At 35.6% G+C, this 25571-nt stretch overlaps 1 protein-coding gene across 1 annotated transcript; it reads left to right on the top strand.

Annotated features, from left to right (window-relative positions):
- The first annotated feature begins 1522 nt into the window (after nucleotides 1-1522).
- On the top strand, nucleotides 1523-25571 carry LOC127159247 (stonustoxin subunit alpha). The gene is made up of 3 exons (XM_051102135.1): nucleotides 1523-1692; nucleotides 24395-24441; nucleotides 24837-25571. Exons 1-3 carry the CDS (start codon nucleotides 1532-1534, stop codon nucleotides 25358-25360), a joined length of 732 nt encoding a protein of 243 aa, XP_050958092.1. The 5' UTR covers nucleotides 1523-1531; the 3' UTR covers nucleotides 25361-25571.

Raw genomic sequence — 25571 nt, 5'->3', positions numbered from 1 at the left:
GTTGTTTTACCAATAGAATATCAGTGTAGTTGAAGATCTGATGTTGGTACAGTGCTCTCAGAGGAAAAGTTTGCAGGATTCATCTGTTTTGCAGGTATCAGATCACCAAAAACTGAAGCAAAACAAAAAAAACATATGTGAGCATGTTAATATCAGGAACAATTTAAAGCATCCTTGCTAAATAAAAGCATTAGTTCTATAATTTCTATCCCAAAAATATTCATATAGGTATCTAGTCACTAACATAAATAGACGAATAAATCAGTGTGCATGTTGATAGGCCTGGAACAATATTGTTACATTAGCAATCACTAATATTGCCCATGTGATTTTTATAGCTATCATATGCACACATGCTTTGTATTTATTATTATACAGTATAAAAACAACATCTGAGAAACTAAATTATTATTAAGCACATTATGTACACGTTTGAGCAGATATTTGCAGACAGAGTATTCAACAGTAAAGACTGGTCTAAGCATTCTTATACATTACTTTTATATCGTCTAAACATTAGCCCTACTTTAATGTCAATTTGTTTATGAAACATAAAACATTCCTGACGCCTTACAGATGCATTGAAAAGTTGCCTATGATATTTCAAAATGTTGCAGTCGACTTCACATATTTTAGTCAGGAATTACAGTTTTGGAAAAAGTCCAACTAGTAAATGCGTTCAAGTTTATGTCTCAACAACACATTATCTAATGCCAATAAGAAACATTACTTACACTGTATAAGATCCTCTCGTCAGCTGCTGTAGCCGCGCTCGCGATCTGTTTGTGAGATAAACTGCCTTTCCTCTCAGCGCGTCCTCATCTGAGAAATGCAAGGCTTTTTCTTCTCAGCAAGCCTTCCAAAACACGTTGCTGCCTGTTTTCACATGGATGTTTGTAATAACAATAGGCCCCATAGCGCGTGGGCGTGAACTAATTAGCGGTAATGAGCTCAGATGGGAAAAACAGGACATGGTATTGGTTTCATACGGATTACTTACACACAGAATACGTGTTTTCGATTAAACTTACTTCATTTAAAAGTAGACATTCCAAGCTTTCCATAGACATGTCTCTGGTGTTTGTGTGTCATGTATTCGCTGAGTTTTAGTTCATTTTAGTGACGCATTTCAACTGGATATTCACGGAGACTGAGAAGACTGAAATAACACCCTGTATATTTTCTTTATTTACAAAAACCACGAACATTTGTTGGTATGTTGAGCGTACACAAATAAAAGTAAACTTTCTACAGATTTAGGTGATGTATTACTTTTATGTGTCCGATGTATTACTTTTATGTGTCCAAAAATTGAGGGAGCAATTCAAGTTCTTTTTGCTGACATCTGGAAAATATGCGAGTGTTCCCGCTGGCGGGTTAGCCGACCCCAGGACGTTAAATGAGCACAAAATAATCTTTTTTGTGACCAGTTGTTTTTACTGATTACAATCAGTTCAATATTAAAAGGAACAACAAACACACTAATGTGATGTGGACTGTTGTTGTATGTGTTTGTAGGTTGTCTGGCTGTATGGTGACAGAGAAAGGCTGTCATTATGTGTCTTCAGCTCTGAGTTCAAACCCCTCACACCTGAGAGAGCTGGATCTGAGCTACAATCACCCAGGAGATTCAGGAGTCAAGCTACTCTCTGAAAAACTGGAGGATCCAAAGTGCTCACTGGACAGACTCAGGTATGTCAAGCAGGAGTTGTTTTTGGGTTTTATTGTTTAAACTTTTCAGTGTCTATGTATATCTATATGAGTCTAGGAGTTTCTATAGGATGCAACAGTATAAAGGATTTAAAGAGCACTGGTCTGAGGAATAAAATCTTAACTAAACTGATCAGACAAAACAAATTAACAACAAAACAGAACTTTAACTTCATAACTGGCCACAAAACAGGAGCAGACAGTGAAAACACAACTAAAAAACCAACCAGCTTCCTACAGTTTTCATAAATGGTAAAAATAAACAATAGCAGTTTGATGTTGCAGGATGTAATTTGGCTGTAAAGCAGCTCTTCAGAAGATGATAGTGCAGCTTTAATTCAGTTTAAGCTTTGTTCTCATACAATGGTTTTACTCAGTGCAGTTATATCAATACATTTCTAAAAGTTACGTGACTTTCAGAGTCCAACTAAACAAGCCAGGAGGTGACAGTGACAAGAAACTCAAACTCTATTAGGTGACACAAATGGAGAAAAAAAAATCTTTCAGTCTCATTTGGGGACTGGTTCTCCTCTGACCAAAGCGAATGAAGAAAGTAGAGCTGATGTTTAACTAGTAGCAGACATTTACGTTTATCATTATTTATTTAGCAGACGCTTTTATCCAAAGCGACTTACAAAAGAGGACAATGGAAGCAATCAAAATCAACAAAAGAGCAATGATATGGAAGTGCTATGACAAATCTCAGTTAGCCTATCACAGTACATGTAGCAAGGTTTTTTTGTTAATTACATAATAAATACAATAAAGAGAACAGAAAAAGAATAGAACAAGGTAGTGTTAGAGGCCCTTTTTGTTAATTATATAATAATACGAAAGAAAACAAATAAATAGAATGCAAAAAGAATAGAGAAGCTAGTGTTAGTTTTTTTTTAAGAAAACAAGCTGTTTTTTTTGTAAAGAATAGAATTAGAATAGAGAGTGCTAGAGTTAGAGGGTCAAATAAAGATGGAAGAGATGTATTTTTAGCCATTTCTCGAAGATGGTTAAGGAATCAGCTGCTCGGATTGAGCTGGGCAGGGAACAGTTAAGGGTCCCATATTGTCAAAACTCAAATTTCCTGGCTGTGACTTCTGTAAAAATTTGACGTCCAGACTACACAGTCACTGCCTTCAGTCTCCACCTCGAGCACCACCACCATCCCACCCTCCTTTTGCCAAACCCCCAGACAACATCACCTCCATGCCATTGCTGAGAAACAGCAACACGGAAACATGTCGAGAAAACGCTGTTCAGTCAATAGATGTCAGGAAGCTACATCATTGCACAGGCTTCTGAACAACATTAATATAGGAGACTAGTGGCACACCAACTTACTGTATCAGTAGGAAAGCAATAGTTACGTAGTAGTTACAATAGTTACATTCTGTGTTTGAAAAAAAAAAAAAGTAATTACCATTCTGAAACATTGTGTCGTAAGCGCTTTTGAGGAGGTGGCTGGTTGTCTCCTGCCATTGACGATTCAGGGTCTGAGTTCAGCTCAAACATGTATGGCCGAACAACATTTTCCTCAGCAGTGACCATCATTATTGTTGTTTCTATTAACCTTACTTGTATCACCAAGCCACAGCAGGCTACAGCATACATGACCCTAGTTACCTGTGGTTAGCCTGGCTGTGTGTCACTCAGAAAATAACAGGCCAATCAGAAGAGAGGCTCATGAATATTAACTAGACAGGCCAAAATCAACCTGTTCTTTACAGAGCTCCTGAGAGAGGAGCTGTAAAAATATATTGAGATGGTTTTTGGTACTTATACTGCAAATATATATTCTTAAATACAGCAAAACCTAAAAATAAAATTCCACAAAGGTGTAAAATATCTCAATAAGGTGTCAGATCACTGTCTCCAGACAAATAAGATCCAGCCCCGGACGCCAGATCCCGTCAGAAAATATCAGTTTGTCCAGTATCAGAACAACTCGTCAGCAGAGTAATCTAATACCCAAACCCTGTTAACATGGTCTGGTACCTAAAAATACCCAAAACACTATTAACAGTCTTCTAACAGCCAAGTTGACTGAGGAAAAAGCCAATGAAAGTGAAGAGCAGAAGCAGGAGACGAAGTATGATGGTAAAAAGGAGCAGAGTTTATTGAATAGTCTTAGTTGTGTATGTTTCAATGCTCAGACTTCGCCTAAAGAACACAAATGCAACGAATATTGTTATACCAAACTGATTCATAACAACATCCCATAAACCTTGAGTTTCCATAAACATTCCCTTGTATCTCTTATTCATGAAGACAAACAGCCCTTGAAACTACACAGTCATAAGACTAAACAAAAATGGAAAAAATATATAAAAAACAACTATAATATAATATAAATGACTAATCAATTCATGAATCAATAAAATTAATATATAAATGACTATAATGATTATTATAAATGATTATATGATTAAATGAAATAATAAAATGATCAAATGATTAATGATTATAAATGAATAAAGAATAAATGAAGATTATATAAAGAGAAAGCAAAACACAACACAAATGTATGGTTGCTCTGAGGCAAAACACACACAGTTTTTGCATTTGAGGATCGTTGGATCCTTCAAAGAGCAGATCTTGATCTCTATTAAACCAAGAAGAACAATATGATATTTAACAGCACTTGCATGTCAGGATACTGTACTCAGTGGAAACCTTCACAGACTAGTCATTTTATTATTAGAGCTGCAATTATATTACAAAAAAAAAAAAAAAAAATCTTTAAAGCTTCTTGTCTGATAATCTTCACAATCACCAAGTCCGCTAGTGTTGTTAGCATCACAAGCTAGCTGCTTTCTGACTGTAAACAGAGCTGCAAAGATCTTACAAGACACGCACAAACAAATCATACTGACCCACAATCTCTGAAAAATTATTAGACAGCAGTGTAACTTATCTTTCATATAACAGGTCCACATCACAGATGTCTTCTCTTACAGTTTCTATCCTGTCCAACAGAAAATTAATGTCAGTGACCCTCACTTCACAACTGATTCGACCATATAGATTATAATATAAACAGGATTATGGGTCTGTGTCTGTATTCGTTTTTGCTATAAGAATATATAAAACTATTTTTGTGTTAAATTAGAAAGTATCAAGTAGACATTACAAATTGTAGCTTTAGAAAGTAATATTTTATTTGATTCAACCAAAAATGTATTACATAAACATTTAGGCTGCAACGGCCTAATGTCAACTATGGAACACAGAAAGGTTTGAAATGACATGAGGGTGAGTAAATGATGACAGAATTACATTGTATGGGTAAACTATCCCTTTAATGTTATTATTATTGTTTGTTTATTTATTTATTTATTTAGTTATTTTAATGAAATTATATTCTAAATCTGCAGAAATCTGCCAGCAGATGGTGGTAAATGTCTTAATGAGTCATTCATTCATTCGATTCAATTCATTCAAATGGCTGATTCATTCAGGAATGAAGTAAACTGCTCTTTTTATAAATGGGCCTTTGAATCATTGATTTGTTCAGAACGCAGATTCATTCAGAAACTAAACACTGCTGTGTTGCTCAGCAACAATTCTGCTATGGCTTGAAAGGTAACATGTTCTCTGCAAAATTGAGCAAAAACACATAATATAGTGTTTAAAATATAACACAATATCAACCTCTTATTTACTAAACTGTTGTATAAAATCACATTTAAGCTTGTGATAGATCGGGACAAAATCAGCACTCATGTCATGGGCCTGTTGCTGTGCTGCCCGTGTGATATTGTGTGATATGTGATATATATAAATATGTGACCCTGGACCACAAAACCAGTCTTGAGTAGCACGGGTGTATTTGTAGCAATAATTGGGTCAACATGATCCATTTTTTTTATTAGTAAATTTCATGTTCCATCAAGATATTTTATAAATTTCCTACCATAAATATATCACAACTTAATTTTTGATTAGTAATATGCATTGCTAAGAACTTAATCTGGACAAATTTTTTGCATCAATATCTGGAATTTTAGGGCATAACTGCATTTATGGAGTTGTTGCCCTGCATTATATTTGTCAACAGTCAACTACATAAAATATAAGATGATGTAGAGGTCTGGGGGTGGGGCCAGCACGTTAACTGTGTTAAAATATTTTAATCATGTTGTTTTTAAATAACTAATTAAGTTAACACATTAAACTGGCAAACCTAATAAATATATATAAAAGCAAATCATAAAAAAACAATCATTATTGTCTGAAAATACATGCAAAACATTGAATGCAAGCATTATTGTCTGAAAAATACATGATTTTAATTATTTTCAGCGTCATTGAACGCTTGAATCTGATTGGCTGACAAACATTTATATCACTTTGTCACATGAAAAATGGCAAACCAACCATAACCCACAATGACACTGGCCAAACAAATAAATACAGTTAACAATAGGATAAACAAGATGCATTGGTCCATGTACATTGTGTTCATTTGTTTTTTGATTTAATATTGAAAAAAGAAACATGAAAAAATGTCTCCTTTTTAGTTTTTTTAATTTTCCAAAAAAAAAAACAAGAATTCAGCTTGATTTTTTTTTTTTTTTTCATTCAAGGTTGGAAAAATTAATAAACAGCCTGAATATTTGATTTCTACACATGGGCGGGAATTAACACCCTTTTCTGCTGATTGGTCAGCCGAAGATCAAACCGTGCCGTCATCAGTTCTTCCTCAGTTTTGCACAAAATAATAGTCCTGCTCACCTGCTGCTGCAGTTGTACTGATTCTTAACGCATTTATTGCAACTACATTTCATCTTTTCTTGTCAAACAACCACATGTAATGAACAGCTCGACACAACCCTACAATATACCCTCAGAACCCTTTGATATACTTTGGCAATATTCTAGACATTTTTATTTATTTATTTGTTGTGTTCCAAAAAACTAAATAAATAAAAACTAAATAAAAAAACTAAATATACATAAATAAATAAATCTAGCAGATAATAGCATCATATATTGTATAATTCTGATATGATATGATACATTTATATTGTACAACTGCTAAATTAAATTAAGCATAATAACTTTTTATATGATTGTTTGTTTGACTGTGTTTTACTTTGATAATGAACAGAACTGATATGTTGTGTGAGCACCAGAGACACCAGCGCCATCACCTGAATTTCTTTCCTCAGCAGTGGAAACATCTTAATACTCTGTCATTTATAGTCAAACAGATAAGAGCAGGACATCAATCGAAATGGAAAAATTATTATTTTTTTTTTTATTTGTGTTCATTCAAAATGACTGCAAAATATTTCCCTTTGAAAAATATATAAAACAACAGAATACTTTGTCTCCTTTAACATCTTTCTTGCCACAAACACCACTGCGCCTGTACTCTATACTCTTACCAGTATACATTGAGATTATTTGACATTAAGTGCATTATATAAATTACTTTGGAATAAATCAGCATGTTTCATGATAAAAAAAAAAAAAATAAATAAATGTGATTTACAGTCCAGAAAATACTGTAGGCTATAGCAAATTACTTTGCAGACCCCCTGGCACTTTGAGAACAGCACACAGAAGGAAGCCCTGTCTAGGCTCTGCACCGGTACGGGTTGTGTCGAGACATTTGTTAGTCTGCAGCAGCAGGTGAGAAACTTATTTTGTGCAAAACTGAGGAAGAACTGATGATGGCACGGTTTAATCTTCAGCTGACCAATCAGCAGAAAGGAACGTTTAATTCCCGCCCACTTGTAGAAATCAAATATTCAGGCTGTTAATACATTTTTCAACCCTGAACGAAAAATGAAAAATCAAGCTGAATTCTTATTTTTCATTTTTCTGGAAAAACGGAAAAACAAATACAAAAAAAAACGAATGAATGGTATAAAATCTGCATTATTTATCAACAGCAAAAAAGTCTCTGTTCCTAGGTATGAAATGATGTTTTGGATTTAGTAATGGAGGTGTTGGATGAGATGCATAAGAAATGAATCCTACTTACAATAGTGTTTTAAGGACAAAAACTGCTTCACATCCTGTCTGCATCACCACCTCAGGTGTGCATTATTTTCTAGTTATTCCTTACTTAACTAATAATTTTCCCTCAATAAACTTGTAGTTAGTAAGGTAGTTAAGTATGGAGTGGATAAAGGGATCCAAAATATATATTCATACAGAATAAGGCATTAATATGTTCTTTATAAGTACTAATAAACAGCCCATATGCTTGTAATATGCATGAAAATAAGTGTTACACTTATAAGAAGGATGCAACGTCCGTTCTTACAGCAACACATTTATTTTCTGTTAAAACAGATATGAAAAAGCACAGGTTAATCTGTTGTGTCTACCACAAAGCTCATCACGTACTGAATACTATTTCTTTGTATACTATAACATGTCTTATAGTGCAAATGTTTATGCAGATACATGACACTGGACACATTAAACATGAACTACACTCAAAAATAACTGCTGTAAATCGATGAACATCTTCATAAAACAGACCTGAATGTGTTCAGCGCCCACTCTCACACTGCATAAAGAAAAAGTATGAAAATAACATAATTTAAGCATCACAACCTCCTTTAACCCGAATACAAGTGAGTAATGCAAACTCTATAAACAACTACGAGAATTATTTAGCATATTCCCTACACAGCTACATCATTTATAACTGTCTGAAGCTGTATTAATACTCTTTTTAATCAGTTTTATTCTTCTATGAAATATGCTAATGAACTGACTTTCTTTCATGAATTAAATACTGAACACCAGTTTTTTCTGGAAATCTCACAAAATGAGAAATAAAAGCATTTTACCACTGAATCTGGCTGTAATTCTTGTTAACAGTATTTCACAAATATTTTTTTTTTTTTAAATGTAATGGCTGACAGAGCCACGCTAAATGAGGTCTTGACATGTTAATGTGTAATCACAAACACGTTCTTTCTTAACTCTCGCTACACGTCACTATACACAACTAATCTAAACACTTTATCATCACGCCTCATCTTGCTTCCCAGCTGTGATTCCCATGACAAAGTTACTGGACCGTTATTGGCGAGCATTATTTAACATTCCAGTGACGCTGGTTATAGGCAGTGGTCAAATTGTAAAATAATTTCAAGGAGGATGGTGGGGTAGGGGGCCTGTAGCTAAACATAGGTTTTCTTATCTGTGCCCTGCAGTTGTAAGCTAAGCAGTGGCTTTGCTGGATCCAAGACCTTACATATCGTCTTTGAGAAAAGTAGCTTAATGAAAAGTAGCACTGAAAGACTTGGAAGCTCTAGGCTTGACCTTGCCGTGTTATTTAAAATATTCATCTGGCTAAAGCCATGTTCACACTCTGCTGTGGAAACAACCAGTGTGTTTACCGTCTGCAAGAGGGGTTTCAGCTCTTTGGATTGTAAGCATTTACCTGTGCTCCTAACATTATCAATGTATTCCCTCATGCCTCTGAATTTACTTGCTGTTGTGGAGCTGAAAACGGAGCAGAGTTCCTGTACATCATTCTCAGCATAACGAACATCACACTCTTCTGGCCAGATAAAGGATCACACTGCATAGCTATATATAAGGAACTCAAAGCATGTAATATGTTATAATGACTCCTTTATCTATTAGCATACAGTATCAGCTTTGATTTTGGTATATAATCAGTGTAAACAGGCTATTGCAACATGACAAAAACACCAAGAATGCTTTACTTTTAAGTTAATATCTGTATTTTGCCTTGTAGCATGAACACACAGTACAGTACAGACCAAAAATTAAGAAAGACCAAATATGGTCAAACATCACATTGTGCTCCTAATTTAAAAAAAAATTAGTAGCACAATCAAAATTTTAGGAGCACATTCTAAACAATAATCCAAAAATCTGATAAAAAAATTTCCCTTCCCATTATGAGGTGATATTTGACTCCTTAAAGTGATTTACAAGGGAATTTAACTTTTGTTTTTACCTTTTCATATGTTTAATGAGGCTCAGAGGTGGCAGAAGTGCAATCATATTCCTAAATTCATTGTTGAGATTAATGTTTTAAATCAAATTGTTTTAATACAGAAACGTTAAATGATTTGAATACCTGCCAGCAGGTGGCGGCAAGAGACTGATTTAATTACTGAATCATATCATTCATTTGATTCGTTCGAACTGCTGCTTCATTTAGGAATAAAGAGTGACTGTCTTTATGAATGGGAAATTGAATCATTTCACTAGATTCGTTTTAAAAACGAGTTCATTCATAAACGAAACACCGCTGTGTTTGAATGGAGATGCGCAGCGGCTCAGTTGTGACTTGTTTCAGACTACTTTTGACGACGAAATAGAGCAAAATCAGGCAATAGTGTTATAGTCAGACAATGTAAGTCACTTAATAATAACATCTTGTTTATTTAACTGCTGTATTAAATCAGTATTTCATTTACAAACTCCCTTAAAATTAGTAAAAGCTTAGTTCGCGATATCACAAAGCTCTATTATAATCAATGACGCTGTCTATACTGAATCTTTTATCCTCATATCACATATTTTGCACTGAGCACTTCTTCTGTTTGGGCCGTCTTGTTTGAAGTTTTAAAATCCAAAGCTAACGATGAATGGCACAGCAGTCGACATGTTTGTTCGTTGTCCTCTCATGTGTGGCGGCCGCGCCTAAAATAAAAAAAATAAAAAATGTGTGGCGGCGCCCGCGCGCAGCAGATACACGTCGCGTGTTACATGGGCAGGTTATAGGTAACGGAGGGAGGGGAATAACAGCGAGCTCATCAGTTGTTTCCTAAAAATAAACATTGTTCACGAGTCCCGCAGCTCGAGTCCGAGTCGAGTCTGAAGTCTTTCGAGGACGAGTCTCAAGTCGAGTCTGAAGTCACTGTGTGTGCGACTTAAGTCGCACTCGAGTCCGAGTCTCAAACTCGAGTCCCCATCTCTGCAGTCTACTAATACTCTAATGAGAGTTAGTTGATATGTAGGTGCTTATTGTCAACAGAATGTTCAAAAGGGATCATTAAAATAAAGTGTTACCAAAAAGTCTCATACTGTTGTTTGCTCTGATAACCAGACATTCTCCTCTTTACACTTTTAGCTAAAGCATCAAATAGCAGTTGCTGATTGATGTCTGTGTCATTCCTCATATGATTTGTCAATGAAACACCTTTAAACAGCTTCATCTCCGCTGCTCTTTGTGCCTCCTGCACTCATAGACCAGGCATTTCAGTCATAGACTTTAACACACGGACCTGCTGAGAGAGACATGCATCTGCCCTGGGAAGAGTCATGTTTCTGTCCTGAAGTAACAATGATAACTCTGACAGCTCCTCTAAGGCATCATACATGACACAAAGGTGACACTACTGAGACGATTTGCTAAACCAGCAAACATGCAGCTTTCTGTGGAGTTTTGTTTTGGATCAGTCGAGGCATCTGAAAAGTGTTTGTGAAGTGCTGGATACTGTTGACATACAGCTTTGATGGTTCTATAACTAGAAGCTATCCATCTAGTGCCAAGAATCCTCCCTATATTCAGACACTGTAATGCAAGTTCTTGACAGCATGAAGTTAGTTCACGGCGGTTTTTAGCAGAAGCATGATAAAGACTGTAGACCTTGTCAAAAAATAACTGGAAGTGGTTCAGCCCAGCAACCTCTTCTACAGCATCTCCAACACTCAGTTCTAGGCAGTGGTTCATACAGTGCCGAATAAGTACGTTGGAAAACAATCTCTGCTGCAACACCTGATTTCCTTTTGAGTGTAACAGAGGCACCATCTGAAGAAAAACAAATGAAACTCTTTTAGAACAGCTTCTGTGAAACCATGGTGTGTGAGGTTTTTCAAAAGTGCTTGATAAATTTCCTCTGAATTTGTAGCTGCAAGTTCCACTAAATCTAAAATGTATGTTAGTGGATCTTGCTCTAATATAGATGATCAGCACAGATTTCTTGCTGATAGTTGTGGATTCATTTGTCAGAATGGAAGATTTTTGTTTCACTCTCAAGGATCTTTGACACTACTGTCTTTCTCATTTCACAAGTTATGTGCTGACTCATTTTTGCACAAGACTTGTCAGAGTGTAAAGTTCTTCTCATGTCTGTTCCATTCAGGACCTACAGGTCAATGTCAGTTGGCAGATCAGTAATAGGTCTTCCTGATTTGACAATGTTATAAACCGTGCGGAAAACGTCGTTGGTCAGGAAATGATCCCTCATCATCTCAGTGGTCAACATTTCTATGGTTTTGTCTTGAGCTTTTTGTCAAATGTTCTCTGCTGAGCTGTGATGATCTGATGTTCTGTGTCTGTGAACAGTATGAGACATTTTTTTAACAACATCAAAGCACTGGATCCTTTATCTGGCCAGAAGAGTGTGATGTTCGTTATGCTGAGAATGATGTATAGGAACTCTGCTCTGTTTCCGGCTCCACAACAGCAAGTAAATTCAGAGGCATGAGGGAATACATTGATAATGTTAAGAGCACAGAAAATTTATATTTTCAGTATTTCTAAAATGTAAGTCACTTTTACATTAACTTGTTTATTAAACTGTGTATAAATCAAAGATCACATTTGCAAACTCCCACATCATTAAAAAAGCTGTCACTCATCTAATTTAATCACAATCTGAGAAACTTAAACACAGCTTTATCCATATCAAATGATCTGTTATCACATCTTTTAAATTAAGACGTTTAGATTTCCATAAATTACTCTTCTTTCTAGATAGTTTTTGTTGTTTTGGGGCCCTGGAGAAGTTTTGACATGCCCTGACATTTGTGCTTTTTTCAGTATCTTAAAAACATATTAATGGCTAAAGTCTCGTTACACTGTTTTATGAGCACAAACTGGGCTACAATAATATGTAAGCAACATTAATGTACATGTGTGTGTTTCTGAGAAAACAACGTTTATGCATGGTTAGTGAAAAACTAAAGTGTCACTGAAATAAGGCCATGAAACACATTCAGAATATTTGTTCACAAGACTTTTGAGAACTGGATGTGGTAGGCTAGAGTTTTTTTCTACAAAATGATGTAAAAGTCATCACATTCACTCGTTCAGAGAAAACAATATATTGATGTAAATTTTCTAAAACATGTTTTGTGATCGAAAGTGAGACTGTGACTGTCAGGTAAGAAACAATGTGAGAAGATTCAGAGATTGGGGTTTTAGATTATCTGTATTTTATTTATAACACAGTATAATATAAACATACATAATAAAGGTCAAGACACATTATTGAGCACCCTGATCTAACCACAGAGATGTGAACAGACTTTGTGTAGTTTCTGAAAACTGTTTTCTGAATTCTGTTCAACAAGTGAAACAAGTAAATTATACCTGATATTTAAGTGCTTGCAAAACTCATCATCAGTAGTCAAGTATCTGTTTTTACACTAGAATATCAGTGTAGTTGAACATCTGATGTAAGTACAGTGCTCTCAGTTTGAAAGACAGCATGATTCATCTGTTGTGCAGGTATCAGATCACTAAAAAACAAACAACATAAGAAAAATATCTGTCAGCATGTTAATATCAGAAACATCTGTAAAATATTGCATATATATATATAGTATGATTTTGTAGTCATAGACTCACATTGTACTAAGGTAAAAAGGACATTTTATATCTGAGAAACTAATAATTATTGTTTATTACGTTAAACATCTATTCGAGAACAGAGTATTGATAAACATGATCTAAACACACACTCAGTGTAAACACTCATATTACATCCTATTGTTATATGATAAATAACTAAATAATATGATCTTTAAGTCATAAATATAAGCATGCTTTGTATGTATTATACAATACAAAAACATTTTATATTTGGGAAACAATATTATTATTGTTAAGCATAAGTGTAAACACTATTACCTTTATATCGCATTGTTTTCTATTGTACATAACGTTAAAAAAACATCTTGGTGTCGTGAGACATTTAGATGCAATGAAATGAACCGTACTTCATAACGTTTCACTTGCTGTAGTCAGGCTTAGACCCCCCCATGACGTCCTGAAGCTTCGGCTTGTTACAATACTGAGTTCTGATTGGTCAATTGGCGTTGTTAATGATTCATAAATTACCATAAGTAGAGAATTGTAATATTTTATTTACATAATGAGTTTTACATTACACACAACATTGTTAATATAAAGGGGATGGTGGGGGGGGGGGTGCTTTTTGTCATTTTTTTCAACAAGGGGGGGTGCCAAAGAGATGGCGAGTCAGGTTCGGCAACTTCATCCTTGCGACACGGATTCAGAAAACACTAGTTTAGTAACCATAGCAACAGTCACCAAAGTAATATCAAAGATGGTGACGTCGGTAAAACTGAAAGTGTTACCACTTTCTGACACGACAAGAGTCCAATGGACCCTTTTCACAAGACTGTGATGATGCATTTTAACGCCCAGATAGCAAAAATCATCTGGCCCAGACCCATCGGAAGTATGCCCAATACCGGCATGGATCCGTTTTTTCTGCATCAGGACCAGAACTGGGCCAGCTCCGGGCCAGATGTAAATTCCTTTATGGTGATTTGGCCCAGATGTGGGCCGGATCTGATCCAGTACCAAGCCAGATCCAGGCCAATACCATGTCGGATCTGGTTCAGTAACATGCCGGATTTGAGCCAGCTCATTTTGTATATATAAATAGACCTACATACACACACACACACACACACACACAAGTTGTATACACATCTAGAATTCAAATACATTTAGTTTATTTGTGTAGTATGAGGCGCCACGTAGGATTTAAGTCAAACTTCGCTTATCAATACATACATAAAACACGTGCATATACACCTATAAATTACTTGCATATACTTGTATACTGTTGGATGTTCAAAATATATATATGAAATACACGTGCACACTAATATGAAATCCATACCAATACATCTTTTATTAGTAATGAATACATATACACTTGTGAATAACTTGTATATACATATAAACTTAACGCATGCATAAGCTAATAGACACTCGCTTATACGTATAAACTTGATCCATGCATATACACCTACAACAACACGCACATATACATATAAACTCGCTGCATGCAGACACACCTGTACATACTCGCATATACATATAAACTTGACCCATGCATATACACCTATACACACTCGCACATACATATAAACTCGTATATAAACCCATAAAACACTCACGCAAACATACAAAATAAATTTCAGGTAAGACGCATGCTTGAGTTGTGTATATACATATATGCAAGTGATTTCATATGTGGATGTTCACTTTTCAGTGCAAACGGAAGGCATTTCAGTGTAAACGGAAGCAGCGGCACTTCCGGCGGAATTTAAAAGGCTTAACGTGACTTGATGCATTAAAATGCACCCACATGTATTTAGCTTCCGACGCCCATGCTTTTACTGCATGTGATAATTCATACTTAGAAAGCAGAACAGAACATAGTTAAAACTATTTAAATAGAGACCAAAATTTTTCAAGCATGATACAGAACTATAGACAACTACACAACCTATTATAGCCTAGATACTAATAACATCCTAAATATGTTATGTAGCCTAATTTGCACGCATTGGGGAGTCAAGCTCTCGACGCGGGGTATTAAAATTGCTTTTGAAGGCGCGTGCGCGTTCAACGATCGCGCGCACTCTCGGCGGTGCTGAACGGGATTTTGAAAAGTGCCCAGTGGAAATTCGCCCCTGGTACATCGTATGCTATATTAAATGTCTTTTTAAAACACTATTTTAATGCATTAAGTCACGTTAAGCATTTTAAAATGCCCCGGCATCTGGAGATTCCGCCGGAAGTGCCGCTGCTTCCGTTTACACTGAAAAGTTCACGCACATCCACATATGAAATCACTTGCATATATGTATATACACAACTCAAGCATGCGTCTTACCTGAAATTTATTTTGTATGTTTGCATGAGTGTTTTATGGGTGCATATGCGTGCAACGAGTTTATATGTATGTGCGAGTGTTTTTAGGTGTATATGCATGGGTCAAGTTTATATGTATATGCGAGTATGTACAGGTGTGTCTGCATGCAGCGAGTTTATATGTATATGTGCGTGTTGTTGTAGGTGTATATGCATGAATCAAATTTATACGTATAAGCAAGTGTCTATTAGCGTATGCATGCGTTAAGTTTATATGTATATACAAGTTATTCACAAGTGTATATGTATTCATTACTAATAAAAGATGTATTGGTATGGATTTCATATTAGTGTGCACGTGTATTTCATATATATATTTTGAACATCCAACAGTATACATGTATATGCAAGTAATTTATAGGTGTATATGCACGTGTTTTATGTATGTATTGATAAGCGAAGTTTGATTTAAATCCTACGTGGCACCTCATAGTATAGTGCTTTTCAAAATACATATTTCAATGCAGCTTTACAGAAAATGCATGTTTCTCTGTTACAACTAAAAAATAATTGAAGATGACTGTGTCAGAGTAATGTCCATATGCCACAGTATTTGTACAGTTTCTGGATAATACAAATCATATAAGTGGATAATGACTGTATTTAAGCAGAAATGGTCAATTCTGTTAAAGCAATGACTACAAGCATCTCACATAATACATAATTATCTTACTGACTTATGACACTTTTTTTGTATAGATGTAGACAATTACTGTACTGAACACTTTATTAAAACAATACACTACAAAAAATTATTTTCTTACCTAGTATTTTTGCGTTGTTTTCTAGTATATATCTACAAATTCTTGAATCAAGATGGATTTACTTTACAATTAAAACAACTTAAGATATTATGTCATTTTCTAAAAAATGTTATCAAAATTTTGTAAGTTTTTTGGTTAAAACAAGAAAAATATCTGCCAACAAAAATAATCAATAATCATTTAGCCTTTGAATTAAGATTATTTTTCTTACCCCATTGGCAGATATTTTTACTTGTTCTACAAAAGTAGATTTTTTTTTTTTTTTTTTTTTTTTTTTTTTTAGAAAACAAGACTTACTATCTTAAGTGATTTTACTTGTCAAGTAAATTCATCTTGACTCAGGAATGTTTAGATATTTATGCTGGAAAACAACACAAAATACTAAGAAAATAATTTTTTGCAGTGTATTCATATTAAAACAACTGAATTACTACAAAAGACGTGCCACTGTCCATCTTTTCATTTTTATTTTGATCATTTTTTCACAAAAAGCAAAATGAAAGTTTATTGAAAACATTACCTGAAGTAGTACATGTCTCTACTTCTAGTGCTACACAATGTGAATGAGGATAATCTGAATAATTACCAAAGGGAAATTTTACACCACAGGGAAGAAAGTTTCTTATACTGTAAATGTGTGTCACCATCATGTGCTTGAGTTGGTTCTAGTTGTAATAGTCTTGTGTAATGTCGTTTTTGAGGTAAATGTGAGCCCTCCGTCTGAATCCACAGCTTAAACACAGTTCCCTCCTTTTCGTTGTCTCTAAAAAATAATTAAATGTGGAAAAAAAATGTTATTGCCATCTCTCACAGAAAAGAAGTTTACATATAGTCCACAAGCAAAAATAGTAATTGAATTTATAAAAATGACACTGTTCAAAAGTTTACATCCCCTTAAATGTTGAAACTGTGTTGTTCCTGAAGGATCCACAGGCTGGGTTTGATTGTTTAGTGACAGTTGTTTTTAGCATTTTTGTGTTTGAACCCTTTCCAACAATGACTGTATGATTTTGAGATCCAACTTTTCACCCTGAGGTCAACTGAGGGACTCATATGCAACTATTACGGAAGGTTCAAACACTCACTGATGCTCCAGAAGGAAACACGATGCATTAAAGGATTGCTCCACAGGGTCTCATTTTCTCCTCCAACTTCAAAATTGTCCTACATCATTGTTTTACCTTTTTTTTGCAAAGGGTGTTTGACCTTCTTTGCACGTTCACTTTGTAAACACTGGGTTGGTATTTCTGCGGCGATGTAGGATGATTTTGAAGTTCGAGGGGAAAATGAGATGAGAGTTTTTCGACATATCGCTAACTGTATTGAACTGGAGTGCACAGAGTACACGTGTACCGCAGAGCTAGATAAGACAAGCATTCAAGTTTAAAAAAGTATAAATTGTAATTTTTTTTTTTAATTTAGAAATTAAAGGATTGTTTCACTAGATCAGACACTTATTCCTCAGCTGGGATCGTGTAGAGCCCTTTGAAGCTGCAATAAATCTGCAATTTTAACCTTCAAACCGTTTATCCCCACTGAAATCTACTATATGGAGAAAAATCCTGGAATGTTTTCCTCAAAAAACTTAATTTCTTTTCAACTGAAAAAAGAAAGAAATTTTTCATTCTGGAAGTGGAGTAATCCTTTAAGAGCCAGATTAATTAGTGCACATTATTTATTAGTGATTAATTAGTGAATAACTCAAACTCCGCTGAACACACACACACAAAAAAAAAAAAAAAAAAAAAAAAATGACAACAAAAATAGGGACTCACCTTACTATTTGACAGCCTCGGCTCCTGGGTGGAACCTGAAATTGAAACAGATTGTTATATGTGTGTTGCTGCACAATTTCTCAATTCATTTACTAAATTAACATGGAACATATCGTTGACAGAAATAAAAGCATCTTTTAGTAAAGATTTTATAAATAAAAAACCATACCAAACAATATAATGTAATACATGTCTGCTTCCTCAGTGCCCTTCTCTGTTTCTATAATTCAGGAAGTGTCTGAAAGAATTTTACCTGCTTAGTCAAGGGGACTGGCAGTGGCGGCTGGTGAAAATTTTTCCTGGTGGGGCTGATGTGACAATATATTTCTTTGCTTAGTCCAATATAAGAATTCAAATCAACAGTCAGACGATGATTACAATTAACAGTAATGATTTAATCTCCTCCTCAAAATCACCAGTTTCACAGATAAAGTAAATGAACAAATTTCCATTGTATAATATGCCATGCATGCTTAAGAGAGTATCAAATACAATAATCAACATCAAAGGGTATGATCAGCTGGATCACCTTTCAAGCAAAGTTGCATCTCAAAGTGGTTCACACAAAGAAAAACAGTTTTAAAAATGCAATTTAACAACAGTCTAAAACAATTAACAACAGCTATATGTCATTACTACACCCTTGTAATCAAGTTAGCAATGTGTGAGTGCCATCAAGTCGACTAAACCTCTGAAAATTCCGGGGTTTTCAGAAGTGTCCCTTTCATGTCCCCGCAGTGCAAGTTCAAAAGCACCACAAAACTTAATACAGTCAATGAGTTTAGATAAAATATGATGATTCTTATCAACCTCTTGATTGTGCCTTCTTACCACGACGCGGTGTCCTTCATCCAGCTGCGCTGCTATGCTAATGTTTCCTAGCACAGCTAGCTTGATGGAATTTTCCATATGAACTTTTGATCGTTCATGCTTTTTTATGCATTCGAAGAGGTGCTTCAAGTCGGTTTGTCCTGACTGTATCCACGTTGAATCACATTTTTCGCTTTTAAAAAGAATGCAGGGGAAACAGAAAAGTGCATTGGCTATTCCACAGCCTGTCAGCCACGACTTGCGCTCGAACCAACTCCTGCAAAAACTCCGGTTGTAGAACTTATTTTTCTCCTTGGTCTGCTGGTTAATGATAAGGTCAGGCTTGTCGGGTCCCAACTCCTTAACCCGGATTTTCTCCTCCATCGGCCTTCTTGTAAACGGGTATATAAATAAGGATCTCACAGAATTTGGTGGAAACTGCTCTTCGCTCGTTAAGTTCGCCATCATTACTCTGATTGACCGAGCCTCTCTGATTGACCGCGCCTCAAAAGAAAAAAAACCTTAAATCTCGCGGTATTTTCTGCTGCTTGGGGCAGAATTTTCAGCGCCCCAAGACCATAAAATTCTGAGAGACTGATTGGCCGCATATTTATTAATTTACCCTAGCAACAGTACATGACTGGCTATTTGGCTGCACTCAGGGGCGCTTTTTCTCACCGCCCCATGACAGAAACGATACAAGTCTGTCTGTGGAAATTCACTAGTGAATGAATGTCACTAGGTGGGAAATGTTGTATATGTTATTCATATCGCATGCAGGCACATACTGGTGGGTAAACTGAATTTAAAAACTTAATTTGTAAAAATATATTTTACATTTTTAGCCCCTCTTATCAGGGAGGGCGGTGCCCCAGCGCCCCCTATGGGCCGGCCGCCACTGGGGACTGGGCTGGTCAAAAGTTTGGACACATTACTATTTTTAATATTTTTGAAATAAGTCTTTTATGCTCCTCAAACTAGCATTTATTTGATCAAAAATACTGAGTCCATGTTACAGCACTGAAACGGATGTGACCGTGATGCGGATTTGCCGGTTTAAAAACGGATCCGACACGGAGTCCACTGCTGTCTGGGCGGTCATCATCGTTTTAAATACTAGAAATTTTTCAGATTTTAATTTTTCTTTTAAATATATGTACATTTATAACACTAAACTTTGTATTATATCACCTTTTCATCAAGTTACAAAAACGAGTTAATGCTAATGTGAGGGTGTTTCTAATGCCTCGTCTGTGGGAGAGAAGGTAAAATTGACATCATTCGCTTTTCTGACTGCTGATATCAGTCTCTCTCATTTTTTTTCTTTTGATTGAAAGTCGTGAAAACACTATCGTGGAGATTTTCTTTTGATATTTGCTCAATTTGTGACACTCTCCCATTCACTGCACTCGGATTTTACCCAACTATGACGACTTCTGCTATGACAAACCCGGAAAAGTGAGAAAGATTCATCGAGCCGTGAGTTCATCATCAAATCATCATTAACCGACAACTGTCACAGTTATCGTCGTGTGTGTAGAATGAACCAGGAAGAGAGCGGAAATCCAATAAGTGTGATTTATTATGAAAATCCAAAGAAAACATATAATCCAAAACAGCAGGGGAACAATAGGGAAACAGCAGGGTAAACGCAAGCACGACGAGAAAACTGAATAACAAAACAATCACCGACACTAACACTGGGGAACAACCAAACTTAAATACAGAGAACAACCAATCACAACAGGACAGGTAACAATGAAGACAATGACGTGGCTAACGAGGACAGGAACGGGAAAACCAAATATGGGCACACACTGGGAAAACACAAACAAACAGTCCAAAAGGCACACACGGGTCTGACAACAACAAAATGGCAATCCATCCAAACAAATTAAATATACAGCTTTTAAGAACAATATTTTTTTTTTTACCAACTTCAGACAATACAAAATGATAAAAATACAAAAGAATTAATAACAAAATAAAAAATTATAAATACATTACACTTAACTATAAATATTTTGATAAAAATGTAATTTAACAACTTAATAAAAATAAAAAAATGAAAATAAAATATTTTAAATACATTAAGAAATAAATTAAGAGCATGTTATCACACTTAACATTAAAACATTACTGATAAATTAAAATGTGTTTAAAAAAGCCGGGAAGTCGATCATCACTGCATCTGCCAAATAAGAAACAAAAACAGCATAAGAAAAGCTTTTTTGACTGTGTGTGTTGTATATTCAAACCTCTAATGAGCGAGAACAGTGCAGTCTTTTCAAATGCCTCCTTCTGCATCGGACCACCCCCTTCATGTTCAATCTGGATATGAGGGAATTTTTTAAAACTCTAAAATATAACACAGATTGAGGTTGTTAATTGTGGACAAAATTTGACATTTCAAAATAACCAGTAAAGGAATTATTTTTAAAATTTCTGATTTGCGTTGTAACTTATTGAGTATCGACACCACAATATTTGATTAATGTGACACGTTTAGAAGACTGTACCTGTCCAACATCCTTCTGGCTCCGTCTTTGAGGTTTCTTCCTTCAGTTCTGCACAACTTTGACACCTGAATAACACATGCCAGTGTCAGGCAGGTAGTATTTTATGCGTCAGTGTACAAGGGATACAAATTGTCTGGCACAACTGATTTCATAACAACACAGTGATGCTGCTGTAACTAAAACGTAGCCCAGTTCAAACATTAACCTCAAATGTACATGGAATAATTATTTCACCCCTACCGTTTTTATTACAATATGTTTTCTGATTGTACAGTTTAGGTTTTAATGCTGCATTGCACATCTGAGCTATTTGCACTATTTTAATACTGCTGCAAACGTTTTAGAATTGAAAATTTCATATTTCCATTGTATGTCATTTATATTTTTAAGCTTTAGTATCAATGTGGAAGTTTCAAACTAAATCTTATTGTACTTGTACAGTGACAAAGATATTCTATTCCATGAGCTCATGCTTTCTGTAAACCATTGTTCAGTCATAAATTCAGTAGAATAGTTCAAATAAATGATTGACTGTCAAAGATGAGAGCTTTAGAGAAGAAATGTTGCATTGGTGAGTTTTGTTTTGTTTTTTTACCATTGCTGCTCGGATCTTTTCATTTTCCAACCTTTTTTCCAGATGTTGAAACTCGTCCTCAGTTTGTCCAATTCTTCTGAGTGTGTTCACTGTAGAAATTGATATAGATTCATCTTTGTTTAGTTTGTTCTGTTGTTTGCTCTTTCGCCTTCTCTTGTGCTGTTTTAACATTGCTTGAGTTTGTAAACACGTACAAATGATCAACTTTCACTCTATCATCTATTAAAATTTGTAATTACTCCTCTGATCACATGTGTGTCGAACCATGGGGCCTAGTCACGATCACTATCAACTACCATCTGCTCAATCCCTAAGATAAAATGTGCGGTTTGTACACATGATAACAAATAATATATATAAACATTAAACATGTCAAAACGAAAACAGATACTTACAAGACCAAGTAGGAATGTCCTTTATCGTTTGCTGTTCGCTTGTTGCTTTCTGACAGGTAAACTTACTGCTCTCTTGTGTAAAAACAAAATTCAAAAGGGCAGAAATGATTATGGCGGGATCTTGCAGCAGTGATCTCTTCAATAACATTGAATATGAGCATAGAATTTATCCTCTGACTTATTCTGTGATAAGAATCCACATCAGATCACATAAGGACATTATTTCAAACACTCGACTGATGTTGAGAATTAAAAACAAGTTATAATGTTTTTTGTAACTTTTGTTTTTATAACTCTTGTTGGACAACAGGTTTAGAAAGGTTTATCAATGCATGTCATTATAATGGAAGATGCTCTGCATGTGTTGCTTTTTTAAATATAAACGGGGAGGCGTTTCCTCATTTCAGCACGTGAAATCGTGGGCACACATACAGCAAATTCTGAGAGAAATAAAACAAGGAAGTTATTTAAATACAAAACCAAAAAAACGCAATTCACAAGCGTGTATTGAACCGTGGATGTCGTACTGAACGGTTCAATATTATATTGAGAATTGCGACATCCCTAATATTATCAAATGCAAGTAAACTTTTGAAACATTTAAATTAGCATTATTTTTGTTGTAATAAACAATGCTATATTAAATAATGCAATAAAATAATCTAATATACAATATACAATACAAAATTACAAACACCTTGTAAACGCTGTTGACTTTGCTTACATGATTGAATATCATACATCTCACAAGTCATTTTGCCAAAAAATGACATGTATCCAAATTCAGGGTTATTTGGGCTAGAAGGGGGTCACACATAGCCGGACTATATCGGGTCTATAGTTAACTGAGACTGTGAAATGACGGCTATTGCTTGCTGGACTCACACTGTATGACATGACGAACAACTAGTTGTCCAGTCCTGTTCCGTTCACACAGTGTGTGTGTTCAAGAATGAGGCTGTGAGTCCTGAAAATTTACGGGTGTGAGTTTGGTTGTAGAATACAGTCGTCACACCTGTAAATAACTGTACTGTGTGTGAACGCAACCATATTCAGGACTCAAATACAGTATTGACAACTGTATTCTGCTGCTGTGTGAACGTGGTCAATATGAGCATGAGCATCATAAAGCGAGAGCGACAGACAGTCAAACAAACTATTATGATTGAAGATTAAATAATTGGACAGTCAATACTGTATAGTTTATTGTGTTACATTTCAAACTAAAATAAAAAAAGGATTACAATTTTATCTCAGGATTTTAACAGTTAATGTTTCCTCAGACCGTGACATGAACTAACCAAACAGAGCATTTATTTACAAAATTAATATAGATATAATAATGATATACACCTTAAAAAGAGCCTGTAGTGAATAATACGAAAAGTTATCTGGAGACCAGCTGACCACAACACTACAACATTCACCATGTGACTCACTAGAGACGTCTTTTGAGGACGTGCACATGACGTTTCTGGGACATTCGCCAAAATTATAACAAATGGAACGTTACCATGACGTCCTCGTGATGTTGTCATTAATAATGTCACACTGACCAAATGACGACCAACTGACAACATTCTCACAACGTACTGTGTTTGCTAGATTATCTCAACTATATGTATATTCAGGCATCACTTCTCACTGATCACGATGAAAGTTACTAGTTTTGAACACTCGTCTGCATTTTTGGGTTCAACACTCTTAATCACGGCCAAACTCAACATTCTTAATGTCTCAGCTCAGAAATTACACTCTATAGAAACACAATATACTGTTGGGTGTTATTAGAGTAATAATTATCACCTGTTAAAACAGCAACAGCCTAGCAAGCACCTTAATTACCTTAGCAACTGCATAACAACAGTTTGTTGACTGAATGTGTGTGTGTGTGTTTTCTAGTGTTGATCATGGAGGAGAATCCAGAATTACAGCAGGACTGAAGAAATGTATGTTTACACACACACACACACAACACACACATGTTGGGTTTACATGTTTTATGGGGACATTCCATAGGCGTAATGGTTTTTATACTGTACAAACCGTACTTTCTATCGCCCTACACCTACCCTACACCTAAACCTAGCCCTCACAGGAGACTGTGCACACTTTTACTTTCTCAAAAAAACTCATTGTGCATGATTTATAAGCCTGTTTCCTCATGGGGACCTCACAAATGTCCCCACAAGGTCAAATTTTACTGGTATTACTATCCTTGTGGGGACATTTGGTCCCCATAACGTGATGAATACCAGGTACACACACACACACACACACACACACACACACACAGCTGTAGTGACTGTTGTTGTGTTATAAATGTGTGTGTTCTTGTGTTCAGGGGTCTGTTTTCTCACACTGGATCCAAACACAGCAAACAATGAACTCATTCTGTCTGAGGAGAACAGAACAGTGACACGAGTGAGAGAGAATCAGTCGTATCCTGATCATCCAGACAGATTTGATTATTATTGTCAGGTGTTGTGTAGAGAGAGTGTGTGTGGACGCTGTTACTGGGAGATTGAGTGGAGTGGAGATTATGGTGTGTTTATATCAGTGTCATATAAGAGCATCAGCAGGAAGGGACGGGGTGTTGAGTGTTTGTTTGGACGTAATGATCAGTCCTGGAGTTTGATCTGCACTCCTGACAGGTACTTATTCAGACACAATAACATAGAGACTGATCTCCCTGTAGAGACCATCATCAGGAGAGTAGGAGTGTATGTGGATGTGAGTGCAGGAACTCTGTCCTTCTACAGCGTCTCTGACACAATGAGTCTCATCCACACAGAACAGACCACATTCACTCAGACGCTCTATCCTGGGTTTAATGTTTATCCTGGATCATCAGTTTCACTGTGTTGATGAATGAGAATAGACTGATGAGAGATTGTACCCATAATGCTTTGAGCTGATGATGAATCAGTAACAGTGAGATGTTATAGAGTCTCTTCATCACATGAATATGAACATGAATCAGAATAAATGTGTGTGATAAATCCTCATATAGACAGTAAGATCAGTGTGTGTGTAAGTATATTTGTGTTTTATTGTCGTGTCTCATCAATCATTTGTT

Source organism: Labeo rohita, unplaced genomic scaffold, assembly GCF_022985175.1.
Source record: "Labeo rohita strain BAU-BD-2019 unplaced genomic scaffold, IGBB_LRoh.1.0 scaffold_203, whole genome shotgun sequence".
Classification (NCBI taxonomy): Eukaryota; Metazoa; Chordata; class Actinopteri; order Cypriniformes; family Cyprinidae; genus Labeo; species Labeo rohita.
This window is presented reverse-complemented; position numbering and strand designations above follow the sequence as displayed.

Excerpts from the sequence above, each read along its gene's own strand:
- LOC127159247 (XM_051102135.1), top strand. The coding sequence starts at position 1,532 with ATGGTGACAGAGAAAGGCTGTCATTATGTGTCTTCAGCTCTGAGTTCA. Across the intron at positions 1,693-24,394 it reads TGCTCACTGGACAGACTCAG|TGTTGATCATGGAGGAGAAT; the intron begins GTATGTCAAGCA and ends TGTGTTTTCTAG. Across the intron at positions 24,442-24,836 it reads TACAGCAGGACTGAAGAAAT|GGGTCTGTTTTCTCACACTG; the intron begins GTATGTTTACAC and ends TCTTGTGTTCAG.